At 30.5% G+C, this 25,690-nt stretch overlaps 3 protein-coding genes across 6 annotated transcripts; 2 read left to right on the top strand and 1 right to left on the bottom strand.

The window, feature by feature from the left end:
* Window positions 1-1,085: 1,085 nt before the first annotated feature.
* On the top strand, window positions 1,086-5,716 carry LOC124919244 (delta(24)-sterol reductase). Of its 3 annotated transcripts, XM_047459444.1 has the most exons (4): window positions 1,114-1,225; window positions 1,325-1,359; window positions 2,795-4,050; window positions 5,037-5,716. In XM_047459444.1, the coding sequence occupies exons 3-4, from the start codon at window positions 2,803-2,805 to the stop codon at window positions 5,490-5,492; spliced, it is 1,704 nt and encodes a 567-aa protein (XP_047315400.1). In that variant the 5' UTR covers window positions 1,114-1,225; window positions 1,325-1,359; window positions 2,795-2,802; the 3' UTR covers window positions 5,493-5,716. The 3 variants fall into 3 exon arrangements, with proteins under 3 accessions (XP_047315402.1, XP_047315400.1, XP_047315401.1); XM_047459446.1 differs by lacking the exon at window positions 1,325-1,359 and having other exon boundaries at window positions 1,086-1,225; XM_047459445.1 differs by having other exon boundaries at window positions 1,224-1,359.
* A 2,637-nt stretch (window positions 5,717-8,353) lies between these two features.
* On the top strand, window positions 8,354-14,483 carry LOC124919243 (alpha-L-arabinofuranosidase 1-like). Of its 2 annotated transcripts, XM_047459442.1 has the most exons (18): window positions 8,354-8,474; window positions 8,617-8,846; window positions 8,910-8,964; window positions 9,357-9,568; window positions 10,056-10,177; window positions 10,265-10,412; window positions 10,938-11,007; window positions 11,594-11,739; window positions 11,826-11,871; window positions 11,991-12,043; window positions 12,149-12,293; window positions 12,392-12,513; window positions 12,597-12,665; window positions 12,771-12,874; window positions 13,121-13,177; window positions 13,789-13,978; window positions 14,094-14,246; window positions 14,328-14,483. In XM_047459442.1, exons 2-18 carry the CDS (start codon window positions 8,673-8,675, stop codon window positions 14,445-14,447), a joined length of 1,986 nt encoding a protein of 661 aa, XP_047315398.1. In that variant the 5' UTR covers window positions 8,354-8,474; window positions 8,617-8,672; the 3' UTR covers window positions 14,448-14,483. The 2 variants fall into 2 exon arrangements, with proteins under 2 accessions (XP_047315398.1, XP_047315399.1); XM_047459443.1 differs by lacking the exon at window positions 8,354-8,474 and having other exon boundaries at window positions 8,607-8,846.
* Window positions 14,484-16,659: 2,176 nt separating this feature from the next.
* Window positions 16,660-18,893, bottom strand: LOC124919245 (adenylylsulfatase HINT1). The gene is made up of 5 exons (XM_047459447.1): window positions 18,780-18,893; window positions 18,301-18,358; window positions 17,640-17,729; window positions 17,050-17,167; window positions 16,660-16,892 (listed from the first exon to the last, which is right to left on the bottom strand). The coding sequence occupies exons 1-5, from the start codon at window positions 18,833-18,835 to the stop codon at window positions 16,825-16,827; spliced, it is 390 nt and encodes a 129-aa protein (XP_047315403.1). The 5' UTR covers window positions 18,836-18,893; the 3' UTR covers window positions 16,660-16,824.
* Between the last annotated feature and the right edge of the window lie 6,797 nt (window positions 18,894-25,690).

Here is a 25,690-nt window from a genome sequence, read left to right on the forward strand (position 1 = left end):
AATTAATTTTATTTAATTTTTACTTAATTATAATCCAGTTGCACTTTTTTTTTTATTAAATTCAAATCAAATTATTTTCACTTTTATTTTATTCATTTTAAAAATTATACAAATAATTAATTTTCCCAAAAGTCCAAATAAAATAATTTAAACAATACACATTTAACTATTTGGTAGGTAACTTTTTTTATTTTATCAAAACTGGAAACAAATTATATTTGGTAAAAGAAAGATATCAAAATATTTTATTGATAGAATAATCTAAAAATTATTAAAAAATTACTTTTTTAGAAATCTTTTACCTAATTTTTTATTTATTTATTTAATTCTATTATATATTTCCTATTAAATAAAATCAAAACACAATTTAACTAAACAAAAAATATTATAAGAAAATATTTTATAAGACAAATTAAATAATTTAACATGGCCGATCTATTAAATTGAAATTTTCTATTAGATACATTGTGATTTCGGACCTATTCTTTCAAATACCATCTCCTTATCCAACAAGGTTTTGTTTTTTTAACGATTTTTAACCCACTTAACTTATTATTTACGTGACATTTATAAATAAATAAAAAAATAATGTCAATAATTTAACTAATTTTTTTTAGCAAATTAACTTTTTTGACTTTAATCGCTGAAATTTAATAATTAAATTAGTGACATAAATATTTTATTTATTTATAAATATATGTAGACAATAAATTAATAATGTTTAAAACTATTGTGATAAAACATGGTTTTGTATAACTCTAGCATTAAATAGCTCCAAATGGTAAGATTAAAAAATAAAATGTCTAAAATTTCAATTTTCCTGATTTAACAATTTCACCTATCTAATCATCCATGATCTCATTTATTATTTAATAGTTAATAAGATTATTTTTTATATTTTTTCTACCAACAAAACAAAATCATGTATAAATAACATTATTTTTTATTGTAAAGATATTATTAAAATAAAAAAAACAAATAAAATCATAGATGGGTCAGGATCACGTGCATGTCTGTCATTTAAGACACAGCACTTTCTGCCATTAACGTGCTTGACAGCTAATGTAAATCTGTTTTCCTTTTTTTCATTGAAAAAAAAAAAAAAAAAAAAAAAAAAAAAAATTGTTTTCTTTATCGTGTTTAGATCTCTGATCCGATCTCTAATTATTCACACTCTCTCTTGCCGTCTCTCTCCTTGAGCCAGCGAGCCAGCAAAACCCTCAAGGTAATCTCTCTCTTTCTTTCTCTATATATACAGTACCATTTTCATAGGAAAATCCGTCCATTTCTTCTTAAACTTGATCTGATTCCTAATCATCTACAGCCACCGGCAGCTTTTCTGTTCGCCGGCTTGTATCGGTGAGTAAAATCGATTTGCAGTCAAAACACACTTTTACCTCACCTATTTTACTCCGTCCGTCCCTATTTCACTCATTTCTCGTTACTTTTGTCTCCCGTTTCTGTTGTTGCTATGTTTTTATGTTAGGGTTTTACTTTTCATCAAACTATAATGTGGGTTGTTCTGTTCTGAGATGATTGACGTTTCCTTGGATGGATGGATCTATCTATTTGAGGTTCTTCAATCTCTTTGAAGCTAATTTCATATACATATACTGAATGTTGTTGTTGGGAAAACGTTTTAGTAGTGACTAGTGACTAGTGACTAGTGAGAATTGACTAATATTTTGTCGACTGTTCATTTAAGCTTTCAAAATTGATTGCATGTGGAGTTTATTGATATGATTGCACTTGGAAATGGCTGGTAGGTAGGTAGGTAGGTCAAACAAATCCTTTTCTTTTCCAACTTTTTTAGCCTGAGTTATTTGGTTTGAACCCAAGAACAAACACAGTTATTTCTTTACAGTAAAATTGTATTTTGGAACTGTCCAAATCCATAGAAACAATCCACAGAAATAAAAAGTTTGATCTTTATATAATAAAGAATATGCAGTCGTTTTCAGTAAGTACAAGTATTCATCATTAATTGGGTTGGTTAAATTAAAATTGGGTAGGTAAGATAAAGGGGAAATCTAGATCTAATTATTGAATGCTTATAAGGGGTTGTTGGTAAGATGCATAAACTATATTTTCTTGGTAGAAATAACAATATCTATTGCCTTATATTTATCAAGGAAATTTGAATGTTTAGATCATTCAATATTTTTTTGTATGATGTACATGTGAGTGACAGTTATTAATATCTTTGTCTCTATTATTAGAGGTTTAAAACAGTATAAAAAAATGTCATATTAATACTTTTGTTCTTTGGATTTTGGGCTTAGGTTTTCTCTTATATCAAGCAATGTTCCATTTTGTATGTCTAATTTGTTGAGTTTGATATTTCCTTCATCTACATTTCTACACATTATATAAGAATTTTACTCTGCGCATATAAATGCACTTGATTCAAAAACCACGCATTTTTGTATCATATCCCTACTCCCTGTTTGTAAAAAAACCCAACTTTGCTAGACTTCGTGGTATTACTGGTTTCTATCACAAACAGTTACCAACTTGCTCCTTGTTGATTTAAATCTACTGATTGTGATGACTACAGTATCTCGCCAAAATGTTAAAATCAAATCCTGAAACACTTGGAGCTTGTTTGTGATGTAGACTTTTGTCTTTTGAATGAAAATGTAGATTTTTTGGGGTTATTTGAGTTAAATGACTAAAATATCTTTAGTATTTAATATTTTAACATGTGATTAAATATAACGTAAGGAAGGGTATTTTATTTGAGGATTTGATTGATAATGTCATATTTACATTCTACTATCTAACTTGCATCCAGGTGAAACAATGTCGGATATGGAAGCACCACTTCGTCCCAAGAGAAAGAAGGTTTGGGTTGACTACTTCGTCCAATTCAGATGGATTCTCGTAATCTTTGTTGTTCTTCCCATCTCCTGCACGTTATACTTCCTCACTTATCTAGGGGACGTTCGATCCGAAAGAAAATCCTTCAAGCAAAGACAAAAGGAGCACGACGAAAACGTTAAGAAAGTTGTCAAGCGCCTCAAAGATAGGGATGCATCCAAAGACGGCCTTGTCTGCACTGCAAGAAAGCCATGGATCGCAGTCGGAATGAGAAACGTAGACTATAAACGCGCAAGGCATTTCGAAGTTGATCTTTCTGCTTTTAGAAACGTCCTTGAAATTGATAAGGAACGAATGATAGCCAGATGTGAACCTTTAGTCAACATGGGACAGATATCCCGTGTTACTGTTCCCATGAACCTTGCTTTAGCTGTTGTAGCTGAACTTGATGATTTAACAGTTGGTGGTTTAATCAACGGTTATGGAATCGAAGGAAGCTCCCATCTTTATGGACTGTTTAGCGATACAGTTGTAGCATACGAGATTGTTCTATCTGATGGTAAAGTGGTTAGAGCTACGAAGGACAATGAATACTCTGATCTTTTCTATGCTATCCCATGGTCTCAAGGAACCCTAGGGCTTCTCGTGTCTGCTGAGATCAAACTTATACCTGTTAAAGAGTACATGAAGTTGACTTATAAACCGGCTGTTGGAAATCTTCAAGATATTGCACAGGCATATATCGATTCCTTCGCACCAAGAGATGGAGATCAGGATAATCCCGAAAAAGTACCTGATTTTGTTGAGACAATGATTTACTCACCAACCGAAGCTGTTTGCATGACTGGTGTTTATGCTTCGAAAGAAGAAGCTAAGAAGAAAGGGAATACCATTAACAACATTGGTTGGTGGTTTAAGCCTTGGTTTTATCAGTATGCTGAGAAGGCTTTGAAGAAAGGTGAATTTGTTGAGTATATTCCGACTAGGGAATATTATCACAGGCATACTAGATGTTTGTATTGGGAAGGGAAGCTTATACTTCCCTTTGGAGATCAGTTCTGGTTTAGGTTTCTATTGGGATGGTTGATGCCGCCCAAAGTTTCTTTGTTGAAAGCTACTCAGGGAGAAGCCATTAGGAATTATTACCATGAGATGCATGTTATTCAGGATCTTCTTGTTCCCCTTTACAAAGTTGGTGATGCACTTGAATGGGTTGACCGCGAGATGGAGGTATGAATCATTACTCTATTTTTATGTTTGATGTTCATATCTTCCTATTTTTGATTTATTCAAAATTGAAATCTATTTAACATAAATAGGAACTACCCATTTTGTAGATATTTTCTTTTTTGAAATGTCATAGTTTGTATTAGTAGTGTTGATGCAAAGATGATTACTATTAATACAAACAATGTCCCAACTTGTTTGATGTGGGTTATTTGAGATTATCTTAAAAAATAACCCACTATCCCATTAACATTTACTCATAATCACATCATTCAAATCATCAACTAAATTACATTTAAAAAATATTATTAATCATTATATATTTATAGCCTTGATGTTTTGTTTACTCAAATAACTTGATTTTATAACCTACATCAAAGGAGTTATTTGAAAATAAATACCTTGGTTATTGAATAACCCCATATCAAACACATGCCCAAGTCTTGGAGCTTGTTTAATGTGGGGTTATTTGAAAAAAATCTAGGTTATGAAATCAAAATCTTGTTTGATGAATAAGTGATGTGATAAAGTTTTAAAAAAAAATAATAATAATTCAAGACCAAACAAAGCTCTTAAACATTTGACACAACTCATCCATCAAGCCAAACCCAAGCTGATGGGTCCATCTTGTAGATGAATTACAATGCATTTTTCATTTTTACTTGAAATTTCCCATTAGCTATTGAATCAATTTACCATTCTAGACATTTTATAATAAAAATACATGGAGAGTGTACTTTTTTGGTTAGGTCATTCTTTCTTTGATTATTATGTCTTTTAAAGCTCTACTCTTTTGATGTGTATATTCAGTTGGATCTTCTTTGATCTCCTCCTTAATATTATTAAAAAAACAAAAGAAGGGTTATTTTAGTATTCTTGTAATCTTTTCTTAACTATTAGTTAGTTAGTTAGTTAGTTAGTTAGTTACAATTAAAAAAAGATTGTCCCTACATTTTTTTTTACTGAACACATAAGTTTCTTCTCTATAGGTATATCCTCTTTGGCTTTGCCCCCACAGAATGTTCAAATTCCCATACAAAACCATGATCAATCCGGAACCAGGATTCGAATTACATCGCAGGCAAGGTGATACAAGTTACGCTCAAATGTACACAGATGTGGGAGTCTATTACACACCAGGGCCCGTTTTCAGGGGAGAAGTTTTTGATGGGGCAGACGCTGTCCGTAGACTGGAGAATTGGTTAATCGAGAATAATGGATATCAACCCCAATATGCAGTTTCAGAGCTATCTGAGAAGAATTTTTGGAGGATGTTTGATGCTGGTTTGTATGAGAATACTAGGAAGAAATATGGGGCGGTTGGGACTTTTATGAGCGTTTATTACAAGTCTAAGAAAGGGAGGAAAACCGAGAAGGAAGTGCAGGAAGCTGAACAAGCTCATTTGGAGACTGCTTATGCTGAAGTTGATGAGCCAACTGATTAATGTTTTTGAAATTAGGGTTTAGTTTGGAGTAATTTAGAAGCTCTTGGAGAACTTCCCTGTTTGTGTTTCTTTCTTTGATTATCAAGTGTTGTGATGCTGCCTCCTGCTGCCCTTTCATCTTTTATTTTTTGGTAAGATTTGAACTTTAATTGAATTTTTATGATGATGACTTTTCATGTATTCAGATTTCATAATATTTGAATGTGAGCTTATGTTCATGTTTATATGTTCTGTTTTTTCTATGCATGATTTGGTTAAAAGTATTGATTATTGAACATACATGAGTCATGAGATAGGAGTTTGTTTATATTGGTGTTATTTGAATATGATTTATATTTAGTTTTATCAAAATTAAATTATTTATTTAATATTTAAATTTTATATAAAAGTAAAATAAGTTATTTGAAATTAATCTAAATATTCCCACAACAAATTAGTTTGAAAACTTGTTTTTTTAGATCATTTATAGTTAAAATATAAATAATTTGGTTAAAACTAAATTTAGATATATTAAATAATTTGGTTATAACTAAATTTAGATTTTTCTCTTAATAATTAAAAATTTCTATATTTAAGAGTTTAAGTATCAATCAATATTTGAAAATTTTATAATAATAATTGAATTTTTTTTTGTGAAGAAAAAATAGCTGCTTTAAGCCAATTTATATTATTATTATTATTGATTTTTTATAATATAAATTTCAAGTATATTTGAATTATATAGATATGAATTTTTAAGAAAAAATAAATTGAACTTAATGAAATGACAATTGTTTGATTGTGTGTATAAACAGTTGGAATTGAATTGACTTACATTAAATTAATTAATTTATTAATTGAAATATTAAAATATATTTACTTTAATAAAAAAAATAAAATTATTTTGATCCTAAATAATCAATTTCTTTTATCAAATAATATTGTTTTAAAATAAAAACAAGATCAAACGTGGTAGGTTAGAAAACTGAGAACCTAGCCAAAAAACCATTTGATATGGCCAGATGGTATTTACATTATTATGTTTGTCACTTATTCATTATGAATATACCAAGAGATGTATGAAATATTATTTTAACATTGTTTTATTTATAAAATAATTTATCTTTATAAATAAAAAACATTATATTATTTAAAATGTTACAAATATCTTTTATTTTATTTTACTTTTATATTTACAACTCATAAAAGAATTCAGTTATAAAAATAATAACATTGTTTTATTTATAAAATAATTTATCTTTATGAATAAAAAAACATTATATTATTTAAAATGTTACAAATATCTTTTATTTTATTTTATTTTACCTTTATATTTACAACTCATAAAGAGTTAAGTTATAAAAATAATAATATTATTTTATTTATAAAATAATTTATCTTTATAAATAAAATAAATATTATATTATTTAAAAGGTTAAAAATATCTTTTATTTTATTTTACTTTTATGTTTACAACTCATAAAAGAGTTTAGTGATAAAAATAAATGTCACATTTTCAATGTTTTTTCAAACCATTTAAAAAAATTTAATAAGAAAAAAATATTTGAATAAATAGATTAAAGATATATATACAATTTTATCTTATTAAATTATTTATATTATAAATAATTTTAATTATAATATTTTTATTATGTGTATCTCAAACTAATATTATACTATTATTTTTTTTAATAAATAATTAAAATATAATATTTTAATTCTTTATTATATTAAAATAATAAAAATAAAGTTTATAAAGTAGTATACATTTGAGACATGAGTTTTCAAAAAGTAGAAAAGAGAGAAAAACTTTTAAAAAGTAAAAACTATATGTTTGGAGATTTATCTTTATTATTTTAAGAAGATTTTTTATATTTATATAAAGATCATAAACAAATCCTAACTAGATACATTCTTGAAATTGAATTAATCAAAACAAACAAAGATAATACAAACACGAATTATTTAAACTTATTCGATATTTGTAAGGTTAACTGGTAAACTAAGTTAGTTTAAATAACAAAATTTGTCTAAAACATCAAATAATTTAAAGATTTTTTTTTTAAAACACTCTAAATTAAAGTGAAAACAAACAAAAACGAAATAAAGTTAAAAATAAAAACAAAAAATTAGGTGAAAATTTTAATATTAATGTGTTTCTACTATTATAACACCAAATTATATAAAATAAAATAAATTAAGTGAGTAATAAGATTTAGACAAAATTCAAGACAAAATTTAGGGATAACAAATAATTCATATCTTTTCACTCTTGAATGATATATGAAAATAATAGTTATGATATTTTAAATAAGTTTTTAAAAATGAAATTAGCTAATAACTCAATAATTCAGTTTTAGGTTGTTTAGGGATTTTACCCCAAAACTCAATTATTCTCTCTTTTTTTTTTATCAATTAATTTATTAAACATAAGATCAAATTACTTTTTCTTAAAAAAAATATTTTTATAATTTTATTATTAAATAATATTTATCAAAATTTTTGTTTTTAAAATTATCATTTTTTTTTAAAACCCAGTTTTTATCCTAAAAAAAACTTACATCGAAATTTTATAAAAATAATTTAATTTAAATTATTTGTAATTTATATAATTGTAATAAAATGGTCCTCCACCATAATTATATACCTACCTACCAAACTCACAACCACTCTTATATCCATAAATATAAAATAAAGCAATCTTAAACATGTAAAAGTTAATTATCATTTTCATTCTTCTACTACTATTAGTTAAAAAACATAAATAGTATTTATTCTTCTTTCTTATTAGTTACAGCTTTAATTTGAAATCAGATTCATGAAATAGACCAATGGCGGGGACTCTATCCATAAATGAAGAAGCTTTTAAGAGTTTCTTACTCACTTCAAAAAGTAATCGCCAAAGAAGCAACTATTCTTTGCAGAAGCAGCAGCACCTTAGCATTCTTTATCTGCTGTTTTTTCTTCATATTTCACTCCCCATTTGAAGAAGAAATGCAATAGGTATGGTTTCATGATAAACCCACTTTTCATTTTATTCGGCATTGCCTTGTGCATTGCTTATTACTCATAAGAGAAATGGATACTGATTTGTATGAGTTGGGTTCCTTCATTTCTGTATTTTTTTTTGTTGATTCTTCAATAGGAGGCAATAAACAGAGGAGGGTACTGAACGGCGGTGTGAAGAAGGAAGAAGAAGACATGGGTAGTTCAGTACAAGTGAAGCTCATTTTGTTCATTGTGGGATTGTATTGCTTTCATGGATACTGTTATGGGGTTGAGGTTGAAGTTAATCAGACATCAACATTGTTTGTAAATGCTTCACAAGCATCTTCAAGAGCAATGCCTGAAACTTTGTTTGGGATCTTCTTTGAGGTCAATATTTCTTACTTTTATTATGTTTTTGTGTGAGATTATTGTTGAGATTTCATTTTGCAGGAAATCAATCATGCTGGGTCAGGTGGAACGTGGGCTGAACTAGTTAGTAACAGAGGTCAGTTTACATCTTGTTGGATCTGCTAATGATAGAGAAAACAACTGATGCTTCTACTTTAATATATAGATGGAAAAGATCAAAGTTTCATAGCACATTTGTTTTAAAATGATTTTGTGCTCCTTTCGAAGAATGGCATTATTCTTCATTTACTACTGGTATTTATTTTAGATAGGACCAGGTCTAAACACTTCAAAATACATGGAATGAACACCTTTAGTTGTTTAGCTTCCTCATGAATGAAGCTATCCCTGAAAGATTCCATGGATAATAGTCACTTCTTTATTTTGGCTGATATGATTTGAAGGAAAAGCTTAATGATGATATGATATTAGATTATTTGGATTTCTTAGTTGAAGGGAGTCTAACGTTCACACAAATTTGATTGTCAGGTTTTGAAGCCGGGGGTCAGAACACTCCCTTCAACATTGATCCTTGGTCCATCATTGGAGATCAATCATCTCTTATTGTGTCAACAGAAAACTCATCATGCTTTGAAAAAAACAAAATTGCTCTTCGGATGGATGTGCAGTGTGGCAGTGAAGGCTCAGATGATTGTCCTGATGGAGGTGTTGGAATCTACAACCCCGGTTTCTGGGGCATGGTAAGACTAGTATTTGATTATAGACTTATCTGTATGTATTGCATATGTTTAACCAATAAATATGAATGTTTATATGTAACATGTAATATATAGAAGGAAATTAGGCACTTATACAGCATCAAGCCTATTATACAGTTTTCTGGTTATGAATATAGATTTGTAAATTAAGAAATATTTTGCTTTTTGTTAATTTGAAACTGATCTGAGAATCCTGCAATAATGACCAAAGATATTGACTGAAAAATCTATGAATTCAACGTGAGTTGATGGTTGAATTGTTCGATGAAAACGTTCATGTCACGTGTTCAAGACTTAGTATAGACAATTATAGATTTAGTCATATTTGGAAACTAAATTTAGTTAGATTATAAAAGTTGATTTTGTTTCTGAATCTGGAATCGTACAGAAACAAATGGAGCTATATTGCTATTGTTTTTTTGCTTCTATACTATTTCATTAATTTGCTCTTTTTTTTTTCTTTGTAAAGAATATTGAAAAGGGGAAGAGCTACAAAGTGGTTCTCTATATACGTTCGCTTCAATCTGTTAATGTGTCTGTTTCGCTTACCGACTCTAGTGGATTAAATGAACTTGCTACTGCTAACATCATGTAAGTTAAACTTCAATTACACAGACTATGAGCAATTGTCTTTTTTCATGACTTAGCATCTGTAAGGTGTTTTAATTTTCTTGGCAGAACTAATGACGTGTGTAATTGGACCAAGACTGAGGTTATTTTAATACCAAAAGAAACAAACCACACTTCAAGACTGCAGTTGACAACAACCAATCCAGGAGTCATCTGGTTTGATCAAGTGTCAGTCATGCCCATGGATACTTACAAGGTTTGTCATTTTTATGTAATATGGCTTGTTCTTCAGAAGAGTGGTAGATGAGTAGAACTATTACTTAGCCCAATATTTCACTGATCCTTTTACTAAACATTATTCATGTTTGTAACAAAGATATCAGATTAGGGGCATGCTTGATCTGTTTTTTTTTTGGGAAAAAAATATTGTTGTTTGTTGAAAAAGTGGTTTATTTGGGTTCACATGGCCTCATCTATTTTGCTTGTGCTTCTCACAATCATATGTTGTTGCACCTTGCTAAATTTTTGTGCCAAATAAAGAAGCTTTCTAAAAGCATGCAATATGTGGAGGGGTTAAAGAGTGTTAAAAAGTGTTTCTAGGTTAAGGAATGGAATAGTTTAGATGCTAAAAGTTCAGGTTGCAGTTATGAATTTTGGGCATTCCTCATATTGTGAAAAGAAAATCTCTACTCTAATAACTTTTTCAACTATCTTCATCTTTCTCAGTCTAAACAAGGTATGAGCTTCTTCTTGAATTAATTGTATTCATATTCTATTACAGGGGCACGGCTTTCGTAGCCAGCTTGTCGAAATGCTTATAGATTTGAAGCCAAAATTCTTCAGATTCCCAGGTACTGCTTTTGTAATGTGGAACTATCTAAATATAGATTAAACTTAAATTTAGTAAATTATAATCCAATCCATAATTAATATGGATTGGATTGGACTGAATTAGTCCTTTTGCTCACCCCTGCTTTGCACAAAATAGAAATCTTCATTTACTACCTATCTGCCACACAAAATAAAACCTAATCAAGTATTTGTCAATATAATCAAATTTCCTAATTTCAAGAGTATGATTCAATCTATTATAACCTATGACATGATGTGAAATCTGATAAAAATTAAATGTTGGTCAAATAGCGCTATAATATTCTTATAAAGAATAAAGTAACAGTATTTTAGTTAATGATTTGGTAAAGAAATTATTGACAATGGGATATTGGTTTATTTGGATTAAACCACATCAAACAAGCCCTGATTTTTCTCAATTATTCCTTATATATTGGTTTGTTAATTTTTCTTTTGTGGTTAGGGAATAATTAACGTGTTTAACTGGGGAATTAGTGTCGTATTAATTTGTAGGCGTTCTGTACTGACTATTATGTTTCTTCAATTTCCATATCTTTTCATTACTGATGGTGTACATTGCAATAGGTGGATGTTTTGTTGAAGGTCTGGTATTACGAAATGCATTTCGCTGGAAAGAAACTATTGGACCATGGGAAGAACGGCCTGGACACTATGGCGATGTTTGGAAATACTGGACTGATGATGGAATTGGATACTTTGAGTTTCTTCAGGTAATTCATAATGTCTTTCTGTTGAATGATTCATATAATCTTGTTTATCTTGTTAACTGTTTTCTTATTTGTTGCTGTGTGTGTAGCTAGCAGAAGACATAGGTGCATTGCCAGTTTGGGTTTTCAATAGTGGTAATAAAATTAAATGCTTCTCTTCTTTTTTTTTATTTGCAATATCTTGACTATTTTATTTGAAGATAATAGATCTAGTGATTAATTTGATTGCTTTCATTGGTTCTGCTTTACTGTAGGAATTAGCCACCAAGAACAAGTGCCTACTGCTAATATCCATCCCTTTGTACAGGTATACTATTCAGATTTCTAGTTTCTTTTACATTATTCTCATTGGATTAAGATTAAGATTCATAATCCCAGTTTGTTTTTGTACATTATTCTCCTCGGATTGCAGGACGCTCTTGATGGAATTGAGTTTGCTAGGGGTGAATCCAATTCAACTTGGGGTTCTATCCGTGCAAAGATGGGACACCCAAAACCTTTTGACTTGAAATATGTTGCTATTGGGAATGAAGACTGTAAGCTGAAGTATTACCATGGTAAGGGTTTGCAGATAGAAAATAGTCCTCAAGTTTATTTTCCACTTTAGAAGATAAAAACCATTAAAGGAAAGGTGCCAAAACCTATTATGTTTCAGAGAATTACCTTCAGTTCTATGATGCCATAAAACTCGCATATCCAGACATCCAGATAATCTCAAACTGTGATGGTTCTCCTAATGAACCATTAGATCATCCAGCAGATTTGTATGATTTTCATGTAAGATAAGTTTATAATCTCAAACTTAGATTTTTTTTCTTTCTTCATTTGCTGATAGAATACCTTGTTGATTTTCTCATCAGATTTATACTCATGCAAGTAAGCTCTTCGATATCAATTGGTTTGATAAAACACCACGAAATGGCCCCAAGGTGTGATCTTCCCTTATATTACTTAATTCCATAAATAATTTCTTCCTTTTCAATTTTTTATTATTTAAATTCTACGATTTCTGAGGCCTGGATGTATAATTACAGGTTTTTGTTAGTGAATATGCTGTGAGAGGAGAAGACGCAGGTCAAGGAAGCCTTCTAGCAGCATTAGGTGAAGCTGGATTCCTTGTTGGTATTGAAAAGAACAGGTTTTAAATGCATTCTTCTTAGACTTGATGTCTTTTATTGTGGATAATGGTTGTGTCTAAGAATGGAATGGTCGATTTAGGTAACTTATATGGTTGTGGATTGAAATAATCTAAAGATTCAATATAGATTATGTATATATATATATATATATATATATATATATATATATATATACTCTTGATAGATGTATTACATGATTTCCTTTTACGGATTCTTAATTTATCATTTTTAATGTTTGAATGCAGTGATATTGTGTCAATGGTGAGCTATGCACCTCTCTTTGTGAATACCAATGATAGAAGGTACATATATAAACCTCTACTTTTTTCCTTCAACTCCTGTTTAATTTTATATTAAACAGATACCATTGCATGAAGAAATCGTGAAATTTTAAAACCAATAAACCTCTCTTTTTCTAAAATGATAAGAAAGATTAGTATTTATGGAAGTTATCGAAAGAACTCATGATTGAGAGGGTGATTAATTGACTTCATTGTGAAACACTATCATTCAGTTTTCTCATTTGAGTGTGAATTCTGATGAGAATCTCTTTTTCTTTTGGAGAACGGGGAACCATTTTATTAATAATCCATAAAAAAGAGTTTGCTCTTTGATTGACTTGGGCGTCATGATGACAGGATGTCGTGGTTTCAAAAATGATAGGGTAAAGAAATCGGAGTAATTTATAAAACTCTAGTTGGCTGAGATACAAATACAGATAACATTTGGAAACAAAATTTTAATCTTTTGACTTTGTTATGTGAGTTTGGCTTCGAAAATTCATTGAGAGCTCAAAACGTATCTGAATTTGTATCCATTTTAATCACAATCATAGTGTGTCTCATAAATATGAATGATTGTATCCTTATTGTGTATCTATTATCATGATCTCATATCAAATATTGTTTTGAAGTTGGATGCCAGATGCAATTGTATTCAACTCCTTCGAGCAATACGGGACCCCAAGCTATTGGATGCAGCACTTCTTCATAGAATCTAGTGGAGCTGCACTATTGAATTCTACATTACAAACAAATTTAAAGTCACTTGTCACTTCAGCCATTGCTTGGAATAACGATGGAAGCAGTTTCTTGAGAATAAAGGTTTGTTTCTGATCTCAAAACTTTAACCATTTGAGTTGAATATTGCTCAATATCAATTGAAAGTTTGGAATCTAAACACCTAAAGATGCATTATTTGTTGGATATTGAATTCCAGGTTGTGAACATTGGGAGTAATCCTGTAAATTTAACAATTTCAATTGAAGGACTTGAAGAAAATTCAATCTCATTGAGTTCAACTGGATCAATAAGGACTGAGTTAACTTCTGGTGATCGAATGGATGAAAATTCATTCCTTGAGCCAAGAAAGGTATTTAAACTTGGTATATAAATGGTAACGAAAGTTCTCGTTAAGAAATAAATTTTCAAATATGATATAATTAATGTGCAGGTGATTCCGGTTCGGAGTGCGATTGATGAAGTTGACAAGAATATGGTTTTGACAATATCTCCTTTTTCGTTTACAAGCTTGGACTTGGCAATCAAAAAGCTTGAAGATCAGAGCAATTGATTGTAAATTCGATGAGAAATAATATGATTTTATTGAATAAAAGATCATTGATGGAATATTGATTATTATTAATTTTCCAAGTTTCAATTGATTAAATAGTGTTTGTCTCATAAATGAATGATGGTATTCTCCTTATGTGGTTTTCAATTACATAATTACCCTTTTTCATTATAAGCTTTTGGGTTGAAAAAGGGGATAAAATAAGAAGATAAAGATTAAAGATGTTCTTCTTAACTAAAGAACATTTAAGTTAGTAAGGAGGAAATATTTATCTCTAGATAAAATATAACTAACTTCTTATCAATAGGTTAAATTAATAATGATAAAATTTATCTACAGATAATAGTGCTAATTACAAGAGTAAAATAGAAAATGAGCCTTTTTTAAAACTAGTATTTTAGTATTATGATTTTACACTTTGTAATTATGATTTTGTAAATAAAACATTTTAAAGTTGAAAATATATTAATAAATTTTAGAAGAAAAATTATTTTGATCATTTTTTCTTTTGCCAAATACATTTTGTATTAACTTCTAACAAAATATATATAAAAAAAATGTCACATTCCAAAAAGCTCACTGTATAACATGAAATATTGAGTTGTAAAGTTTTTTTTTCATTCATCATTATTATTATTATTTAGTGAATTTATTTTATTGAGTATATTATAAATAAATTTCTACATCAACTTCAAATTTTAATATTATTTTTTTTATAATGATCAATTTATTTTTAGATCTTTATTTATGAAATGTTTCTCAATAAAAAAAAATAGAGTTTACTTTTAAAATCTTATAATTCAGCCAGTTTAGCCTACAAATCAAATAATTTTTTAAACTATTAAACTTTATAATTTTACTAATTATATCAATTTTATGATTTAGTGCCAATAATATTTATTTATGTATAAATTCAAAATAAATGATCACTTATTGAAAATAAATTAACTCATATTGAATTGATTTTATAAATAGTGTCAGTTAATTGCAATATATACAAGACTTAGATTTTTTAAAAGAGAACTTTTATCTGAAATAATATTTTAAAATATACCATAATTATATATACTAGGAAAATTTCCGTGCGATACACACGGATAAGGATACAAATAAAATAAATTAAAAAAATTATAATAATATTTATTCAATGTTTAAAATTATTAAAATAAAAAATATAATGCTCTCATTCCACATTTTATTCACTTCGATAAAACAACTTATTTTCTCACATGTTTCATCACATATTTTTTCCGAATGAATCTCTCATTTCGTGACTTTACACTCTCACTTTGTCAATCAAATATTTGATTCATATTTTTTAATAATTAGCATCGTGACCTCACACTTTGGTGAATTAAATATTTGATTCATATTTCTTTAACCACTTTCAAATGATACCGGTCTATTATCCCTCGACAAACCACATCTCAATCACATTTGGTTAAAGGTTGTACTTGTTTGTTAGGTTGCAAGTTCGAAACCTACAAATAACATTTTTAAATTTATTTTTAACCGTTTTAAATTTATGGGCGGGTCAGTCAACACACAATCCGACCCAAGTATCCATTTACTCTCACATAAATATCCAAATTAATCACATCTCTCGACCCGGCAATCCGGACACTTTAAAAATTAAGCATCATTATATATATATATAGATTAGTTAGTTAAAACTTTGAACTTTTATTGTTAAAATGTCTCGCGTTCATCAAATTTGGTGTTGAATCTTAAATATAAAGTGTTGTTAGTCTAGTTGGTTAAAGGGTTGTACTTGTTTTGTTAGGTTGCAAGTTCGAAACCTACAAATAACATTTTTAAATTTATTTTTAACCGTTTTAAATTTATGGGTGGGTCAACCCACAATCCGACCCAAGTATCCATTTACTCTCACATAAATATCCAAATTAACCACAGCTCTCGACCCGGCAATCCGGACACTTTAAAAATTAAGCATCATTATATATATATATAGATATGTTAATAAATTTAATAATATTTTTCTGTTACAAATCATCATGCAATATAGGCACGAATTTACAAAAACAAGTTTGAAAAAATGATTATTGGTCTATTAATCTATATTAAATAATCAAAGTAAAACCTAGTTGTTAATTGGTGAAGGTGCCCTTGAAAAATTATCGTAACTTGATTTTAATATTAATGATTTATTTACCTTAATGTAGATGGGGAATATAAAGGGTGTAAAAATATCCTTAAAAATCTTGACCAACCATTGCAAATCACCTATAACATCATTTTATGTCATAAATAAAAGGTCACAAAACAGATAACATTTTACCTCACATGATATGATTGTCTATATTTTTTATTGCATAATAATATCATGTGAGAAATTATTCACATTACCTAATAAGTCTTAGCCTGGTGGCCAGTTCATTTGGCGTCCCCCAATGAGGTGAACATGAATGTGGTATACACTTTGACCTACAAAACAAAACACAAAAACATTACTTAAAATTCGATAAAATGAGAAACGTCAATCAATTTATTTGAAAACACTTTCAGGATGGATCACGTTAGAAATATATTGACAGTTATCCAAAAAAGTGTTTTCCAAATGGGGCTAATTTTATGTCATTACATCCGTTTGGTCCATCGTTGATCACGATTCTGAAACCATCTTCGAGGCCTTCCTGCTTAGCAACAATTTTTGCAGTGTACAATAGTCGCCCAAGAATCTCTACATGCCTCTCTTCAGCCTGATAAAATGACATTAAGCTATCTATTATTATGCAGCTATTTGGCAATTAGGCTAGATTTTATTACACTTTGTTTCAATTGAACAATATTTAAAATGAGAATTGAACATGTTCAATATTTCATTAAACATCACTTATTTTGGTGTATGATTTTTCATATCTACAAAACCTGACATCTCAGGTATCAACTTGAATTGTCATTGTGATTATGCAAAGGTAGAAGTGAATTAGCATGATATTTGAGGAAAATAGAAATTCTCATGATTTTAATCCAAAGGTAAATTAAAATTTGTATTTTTTTTTAAATATGGTCAAGTTACTTCAACATGCAAATAATCACGTAATGATAATGACTAGTTTTAGAATAAAGTAGCATTAGAAGATTTCAATATTTGAATTCTTGTGCAATATTTAATGATAAATACATGAAGAGTGGTGAACAATACAATGAAATTAAGACGTTTAGAAATACCTGTGAGAGTCCTGTTAATCCATCCCTAACTTTGGGAATAAGCAAAATGTGCGTAGGAGCTTGGGGAGCTATGTCCCTAAAGGCCAGAACCTGGAGTAATACAAAATAACATTAGAAGAAAGTTAAATTAATCAATTCAGGTTTTGGTTTAAGTTTCTGTTATTCAAATCAACATATGTTAGCGAATTTTACCAAAGTATTTTACTGTTATTCAATCAGAGGGAAAGCTAAGTAAATAATATGAAAATTTATGAGCTTGACATTCATAGCTTCAGTCCTTCAAGAGGCAAAGAAATGCAGTCCAAGAAAGATTACATTAGACAATCAATGGTGTCATTTACACAACCTTGTAAACCTTAGCAAGAGCTTGTTTGAAATAAACCGATTTGTTTGTGTTTTGGTAGGATCACCCGCTTAAGAAAAGTGACTCTAACCACTGAGCTAACTACATTGGCAAATATCCTTACAGTATTAAATGTTTTAAAATGTTATAGTATTTTAGTTGATGATTTAAATGATTTGATTGATGAAATGACTAATAATGGATAAGGGGTTATTTAGATTAACCCTTCATCAAACAAGATCCGGAATATGTTCAATACCCATCTCAAGGAACTCCATTAGTTACAACAATTGAAGAGCATGGAAGCAAATAGTATACCTCATCATCCTCATAAACAACAGTAGATGGTATTTCCTTATTAATGATCTTGTCAAATCTGCATAGATAGAGTTACAAAGTTACAGATGAGTAATGTGAGTTCAGGTTTATATAAATGTAAAAGATCTTTAGAAAAACTATGAAAGAGATAACAGGGGTTTTCACCTTCATCAAATGTGATTCATATCCACCAAGAGTTAAATCATAGACAATTATTATTTTTAGGGTTTTAATATGAGCATACTTATGATATTGGATGAACTAAAACCAGAGGCACATTATATAGATCGAAGCTTTTTATCACTCGATTGAAATGGAAAGGAAGGAGATCCAGCATGGGCGTACAAGATTAGCATATACAAACAGGTAAACATGAAGAGTGAAAGTGAAGTAGAAATGATATCGAATGGATTGATTGATTCTACGAAAGCATAGAAAGGCGAAATTGAAAAAAGATAATAAGAATGTTCTCAACTTACATGGTGGGCGAGTCCGATGGAACGGCGGCGAGCGCAGCCTTTTTTTCCGACGCCATGGAAACAAGTGAAAGACTAATACAAGCAAGTCCTTTGCTACTTATTAACTGGCTCGCCTTGTTTCATTTGGAATTATTTATCTTAATAAACTCATTCCATAAATATTTAAAAAAAAAATAACTTCATTAAAATATTTTATAATATTAAATGAAATAATATTTTAATTTTTTTTAATCAATTGGGAGGTAAATATAAATAAAATTAGTTATTAAATAATACAAAAATAAAATCTATAAAATCAATACATGTTTAGACTCGAATTATCCTAATATTGGATAAATAAAAAAGTGTAAAATAATATTATATTAAACTGCCAAAAGTTTAAAGTAGAGACGATAACGTAACAGACATGTGATATATAGTGAGGAACCATCTCTCACGTGTAACTAAGCACCAAACCAAAAACAAAATCTTTAAAACACGTTTGAACACGCAAAATATTTTTCTTTCATAATTTTCGAGTAGTAATTAGGTGGCGACTCTAAAAAAGTCAAAGTTAATCTAAATTGATGTTTTTAAATGCACTCTAGTCAAGCATACCATTTTGGCTTCTCGTCTCACTCGAGACTCGAGAGAAATGTGAGTTATAGGACGCGACTATTGAGTAACGAAAATCTCTTCTCGGAAAGAGTTGATTTTTGGCGTTACAACTTTTCTACCGACTCTGTTGGGGATAATAAATGCTTAAATTGAAATAAACTTTTGATCATTCTTAAGAATAATATTTTACAACTTCAACCAAAAAATCTAAAATGTTAAAAAATTCAAAAAGACAAAAATAATAAATAAAGACAAAAAATTGTACATCACCCAACTTCGTCTTTCTATGTGCATTGGTTCTAATATTGGGCACACTATTTTGTTTTGAGATAGTACATGATGCGCATTGTGCAACGTCATTTGTACACTTATAGTATTATATGCAAAGATTAGTAAATGAGGTATGACGATTTGTTCTAAATTTGAGCGATGATGGGAGAGGATGAACTTAGGTACACGTGATCGAACATTCTCCCCGGCGATGAGGTTCCTTTCGAGGAGTATGCATCGTGGGGATGATGAGAAATTCTCAATCGAGACGATGCTTCCTCTTGTCGACGATTTTTTATGCTCTTCGATCAGGGTGAGTGAACTCTCTCTTATGATTTCTCCATAGAAACAAAATTCCAGTTACGATTCCCAAGACATAGTCGTTTGTTGTTTCTGAACGGTCAAGCCACGTCGAAAGTCTTTATGTGTCTCCTATACCTATGTAAATACATGTATGCATGATCGTTGAGATAGGCGCCCACGAGTACATTCTGGTTTTTGAAAAGAAAAAAGCAATAATGTTTGCTTATCTTTGGTGTTTGTTTTGTAGGTAAGTCTATGATCGATACCACGATGTCAGCAATTTGAAATGCTCATCGCAAGTGTTGTGGGCTTCACCATGAGATGTTCAAGCTAAGCAAGATAGCGTCCTTTGAGGAAATGACTTAGTCATAAAGGTCACGATTAACCACAAGCCATGTGTCTTTTACTCTTCTGAGTGGAACAACACGAGGACGATCTCGACAAAAAAGACACTACAAGAGGCACACTAAGGCAAATGAAGAAGGTGAAAGACCAAAAGACGAGAATGGAAGGAGCTCAAAGAAGACTTGATTTTTCTATCCATTATTCCTTTATATGCATTGAACATAAGACCATTCTTATATTATTTTGCCAAGACATTGTGCGTATTTGTAAAGTGAGGACGATGATGATTACTTGTGATGGTTTATCTTGTTTACTACTAACCCCACATTTAAATACTATTATTTTAAATAAAAACGACGAGTTGGAAAATGCGCGCTTATATCCCCTTAGGAACACGTATGTGCATAAATAACAATGCGGGTTGTCATGATTTCTCTTCTTAACTATCTTTCTAAGATCCACAGGTTATTTACAACGAATTAAAAACGAGATCCACTAATTTAAAGCATCGCAAAAGTCACGTAGTTGATTAGGCATCACATGTAGAACATTTGCATTGCATGTAGACATTGAATGGTCATCACTCCATAAGACACGTTCATGACATTTTGACTTTCCCTTACTTCGAGACAAAGACAATCATGTCATCTAGACAGAGATATTTCTCGATCCACACAACGACAATGAGAAATACGAAGACGAGAATGGAAATCGTTTCCTCAAGGTTCTATACATTGGTATGCTCAACATTATGGACGGAAGCCCATTTTATCATTTTGAAGAATTTTTGAATTAATTCAAACTAAAGGAGTAACTAGAAAATCTAATCACATGATAATGGAGCAATGCATTATGGATACACAATCATGCGAAATATGTTATCTCGATGTAGGAAATCGAGAGATGATGCACTCCATTGATGAGAGGTCTTTTATAGTTTGATGGAGCTGTAACATGCTACCATATGTGCAAACGATGACATCTCAAAGCAACTCAAGTATACGAAGATGTTAAAGACAAATATGTGATTCAGGGTGGTCACGCCTATTCATCAACCTTTAATTCATGATAAGATCTCTTGATCATAACTCACAATTTCAGATCTCTAGAGCTCAAATGAAGATCAAATACAAGGACGAGAATGGAATACACTCCTCAGATGTCTTATACGTTTGGTACACTCAACAAACTTGAAGTGGCCTCATTAAATCCTTTTGAAGAACATTTAATTACATTCAAACAAAAGGGTAAATGTAAATGAAGCAATGCATTGCGGATAAATAAGGATGCGAGAAATGCTAACTCGGTATAAAAATAGAGAGATGATGCACTCCATTAATGAGAGGCCTATTATAGTTTTGACGTGGCCCTAACAAGTTATTTGTACGACATCTTGAAGCGATTCGAGCAACTAACGATGTCTGATATAAATCTGGAGTCGACAATAATTGTTTTTGTTTTATTGATCTTCATCTAAGACATGATCTCTCAATCATAAGCAATAACTTTAGGCCCCAATACCACAACTATATCTTAGACTCCAGAATAATTTTTGTGGAAAAGAATCCAAACATCTACTCAAGCTAGTGTGTCAAAAAATCAAAATAAATCACGAAAGACAATGAAGTACCTTCCGGAAAACCTGAGCACAAAATTAGGACATGATCTCTCGATCATAAGCAATGCCTTTAGGTCCCAAGACAACACTTACATCTCAAACTCAAGAACAATGCTTATGGAAGAACAATCTCAATTTGTACTCGAGCTAATGAGTGAAACATTCAAGGTACAATCATAGAAGATAATGAAAGATCTCCCGGATAACCTAACGAACAATTCCTTCTCATACTCGATTGATGGTACACTTGGAAGTCTAAAAATGCCATTAATGAAGAATCTGGAAATAATTGACCCTTCGTAGGATTGTATTTGCATATGCAGGCATTAACATCATTTGCATTAAAAACATTTGCATCAAAAAAAAAATAATGATAACAACATCAACAAGAATAAAATCATAGTTTTACGCTAATGGAACTAAAAAAAATATAAAAAAATAATTAGTAATAAAACGCTAGTTCTCAAGCTAATGAGTTTTCTAATAAATAGCATTCAAGTGCATACACTAGGACATCTAAATGAAACAAAAGAAAAAATGAAAACGACAAACTATGTCAATGACCTAATTATTTGCCAAAAGATACATAGGCAACCTATTCACTAGGCCCGGTCATAATCGTCATGTCTCTTTGTAAAAAATCATATAAGACGATATTTCTAATTTTTAAAAAAAAATCATATGCTCACAAAAATGATTCGATGTAAGACGTTTATCCCCAATAACGCATTCTAAGTCACCCCAAAACAAAGATGTGATGTAAGAGGTCTATCACCGATAGTGCATTCTAAATAATCCAAAGAAAAAAAGATGCGGTGTAAGACGTATGTCTTCGATAAAGCGTTGTAAGCCATCTTAAAATTAAAAAATATAATGGTTATGAAAATTAAGCCGTTTTCTGCAAGTAGTGCATTCTAAACCATTTTAAAAAGAAAGCCTAGTTCACACTAGGGGCATTCCAAATATGAAAAAAACAAATAAAATCCTAGTTCACAATAAGGGCATAATTCTTTAAACTACGTTTCGACCTAATTCTTCTATAAAGAGTATACGTAGGTAGCCTTTGTCTTGAGGCCCCGTTGTAAACATTCATTTTTCCACAAAATAATATGAGGAAAGATTGTCAAGATCCATATCTCAAAAAAGGAAGACAAGAAAAAATAAATAATAAAACGGATATTAGAAACAAGTACGAGTCGAGATGAGAGTGTCCATTCGATGATCGTTTTAAAAGGAACTCGATAATTTCTTAGACGGTTCGAGAAAGGATATCTAATTGCATCGTTTATTGTACTCGCAACTAATTCTAAAAAAATAAAAATAAAAATAAAAAAAATAGGGAAGCTTGTGGAATAAAATCAAAACCTAAGCTCAAACCATGTGAATAAGAAAAATTGTTCTACTTCTTAAAATGAAAAGAAAAAAAATCAAAAAAATGGGAATTGACTCGATACTCGAGGCTTGAGAAAAAAACAAAAAAAAAACAAAATTAAATTATTCAAAGTAGTCATCAAGGTTGAGACTTTAAAATCACCACTGCGTGCATCTAGACTCTTATCTTTATTACCAAAGACAAAAATGAGAATGTATCGATTCTTTCGGATATACCAATACTATTAAAAAAAAGAAAAAAAGAGTCTCCCTCATGGTTGAGATTTTGAAATTACCACATAGTGCTCACATATACTCTCATCTTGATTGCTAAAAGCAAGATCATATGTGTACCGATTCTATTAGATATACCGGGTCGCCATAAAATAAAAAATAAATAATAATAATACTCAAAATGGATGAGACATTGAAATCATCACTCGATATTACTCAGACTCACGTCTTGATGTGTCTCAAAAGCAACATGAGCGTATTGATTCTGTCAAATAGTACCTTGAGTACAATAAGAGTTTTCTCAAGCTGAGAATGACGAACAATCTCTCCAATAAAAATTATTTAATAAAGGAAGTGTGACGAAATTTCAAAGCATGTGGCGCAAAGAAGAAAGCTTGATTTAAGACAACAAAAATGATGTTTGGGTAATAAAATTCACTTTCATAACATATATATATATAATAATTGCGAGAACACGGATTCGAGTGCATTTTTAATGACCTTCGTGTTGAACGAAAATATAAGGAAAATTGGTCTCCTTTTGAGACGGTTCAAAAATGACGCTCAAAGTTAGATTACAAACATGTTTTGATTTGGAATCCATTTTAAAACGATAGAGTCAAAGCACGCCTTAACTTGCAAAAAGAAGTGAAAATCCTAGACAAGTACTGCTAGGGGAATTTTCCACAAAATAAAAATAAAATATAAAACAAAACATAGACAAGTGCTAGGGGCATTTTCCAAAAATAAAAAAAAAACCTCAAGTGCCGCCTATTCTATCCTTTGTCGAAGCACAGAGCCGAGACAAAAAAAATCATCAGCAACAGTCCTCAGTGCTGCTGTTATTATATTCAAATCTTCTATTTACTTCATGGTGATACAATACATCAACATGAGTAAGGAACCTAAAAGTTATGCCTAAACTTTCTATTGCCTCCACCACTCATAATGTTCTTGCTTCATGTCCCAATTAATAATATAATTTGATCTAAATTAGTATGGATAAAAATGAAAAACTTACGTATGGAATCACATTTGACTCAAAATCCTCCACTTTAAAATGATCCTGCATTTAATGATTTGATGTACGAGGACTGCCAAGTTGTCGGATGGTTATATTATAGTATGACTCAGTCTGTGCTGACTGTAATTTTGTTTAGCGATACTGCAAATCTGAGATCAATTAAAAGAAATTTGAAGCCCTCATTCCCCAATTGATTAACTGATTGCACTAGAGGTATTTTCCAAAATAAATGAAGCATCGATGTCTTCAAAATGAAAAAAAACAAGTCATGCACTAAGGGCATTTTCCAAATAAATGAAGCATCAAAGTCTTCAAACAAAAAGAGAAACCCGAAATCTTGATGAAAAGTGCTTTCTTGAAAAGAAAAAAAAGTGGTCACAACCCGAAAATTTAAAAATTCCAACAAAATGATGAAACCATTTGAGAAAATCTCCTTAGGATTATACCCACTAGCCTCCCTATTTCTAGGCCTTTGTGAGATTTATACACCAACAACCAACAAAAGATGTCTTTACACATAAGCACCTGTTAGATAAAATTAGATCGGTTCACATAACCTAACTTAAATAAACCTTCCATGTAGGAACAAGGAACCGGACCGGTCAAACAAATAAACCGGTTAAGAAAACTAGCCGGTCAAGTCACTAAACCGACCAGGAACACTTGGAACATCACCGCACAAAGAAAGGATCGGCCAAAGCTTAAAACCGGAAACATCAGACAGCCGATCAGCCACAAGGCAGAGGAATAACCGGAAGATGTCCGGTTAAACCACTCACACCGGAAGCCATCCGGTTAAGTCGAATGACCGACTAGTACAAGAAGACAATTCGGGTATCTGTTGAAGATGATACCAAAGGAACAGACTGAACACTTCCATATCCATACAAGTCTGAGGAAAGCCCGCAGGCTGCAGAAGACAGTCCTACAGGATCTTTCCACTTCGGGATAAGTCAGAAAGGAGATCTTCCAAGTACAGACAACTGTTTAACAGACAGTGTCCACATTGAGTAAAAGACAAACCTAGCAAGTTTGTCTTACACACCGGAAGAACAGACTGCCAAGTCTGTGAGATTGACCGCCAGGTCTGAGGTTGACCGTCAGGTCTGAAAAGATGACCGCAGGGTCTGAATCACTGAACCTCTGAAC

This window comes from Impatiens glandulifera, chromosome 1 (assembly GCF_907164915.1).
Source record: "Impatiens glandulifera chromosome 1, dImpGla2.1, whole genome shotgun sequence".
NCBI classification, from domain to species: Eukaryota; Viridiplantae; Streptophyta; class Magnoliopsida; order Ericales; family Balsaminaceae; genus Impatiens; species Impatiens glandulifera.

Coding starts and splice junctions, on each gene's coding strand:
- LOC124919244 (XM_047459446.1), top strand. CDS start 2,803: ATGTCGGATATGGAAGCACCACTTCGTCCCAAGAGAAAGAAGGTTTGG. Junction 4,051..5,036: donor GGGTTGACCGCGAGATGGAG/GTATGAATCATT, acceptor TCTTCTCTATAG/GTATATCCTCTTTGGCTTTG.
- LOC124919243 (XM_047459442.1), top strand. CDS start 8,673: ATGGGTAGTTCAGTACAAGTGAAGCTCATTTTGTTCATTGTGGGATTG. Junction 11,872..11,990: donor AGTTTGGGTTTTCAATAGTG/GTAATAAAATTA, acceptor GCTTTACTGTAG/GAATTAGCCACCAAGAACAA. Junction 12,044..12,148: donor ATATCCATCCCTTTGTACAG/GTATACTATTCA, acceptor CTCGGATTGCAG/GACGCTCTTGATGGAATTGA.
- LOC124919245 (XM_047459447.1), bottom strand. CDS start 18,835: ATGGCGTCGGAAAAAAAGGCTGCGCTCGCCGCCGTTCCATCGGACTCG. Junction 17,730..18,300: donor TTGTTTATGAGGATGATGAG/GTATACTATTTG, acceptor GTATTACTCCAG/GTTCTGGCCTTTAGGGACAT. Junction 16,893..17,049: donor CAACGATGGACCAAACGGAT/GTAATGACATAA, acceptor TTTGTTTTGTAG/GTCAAAGTGTATACCACATT.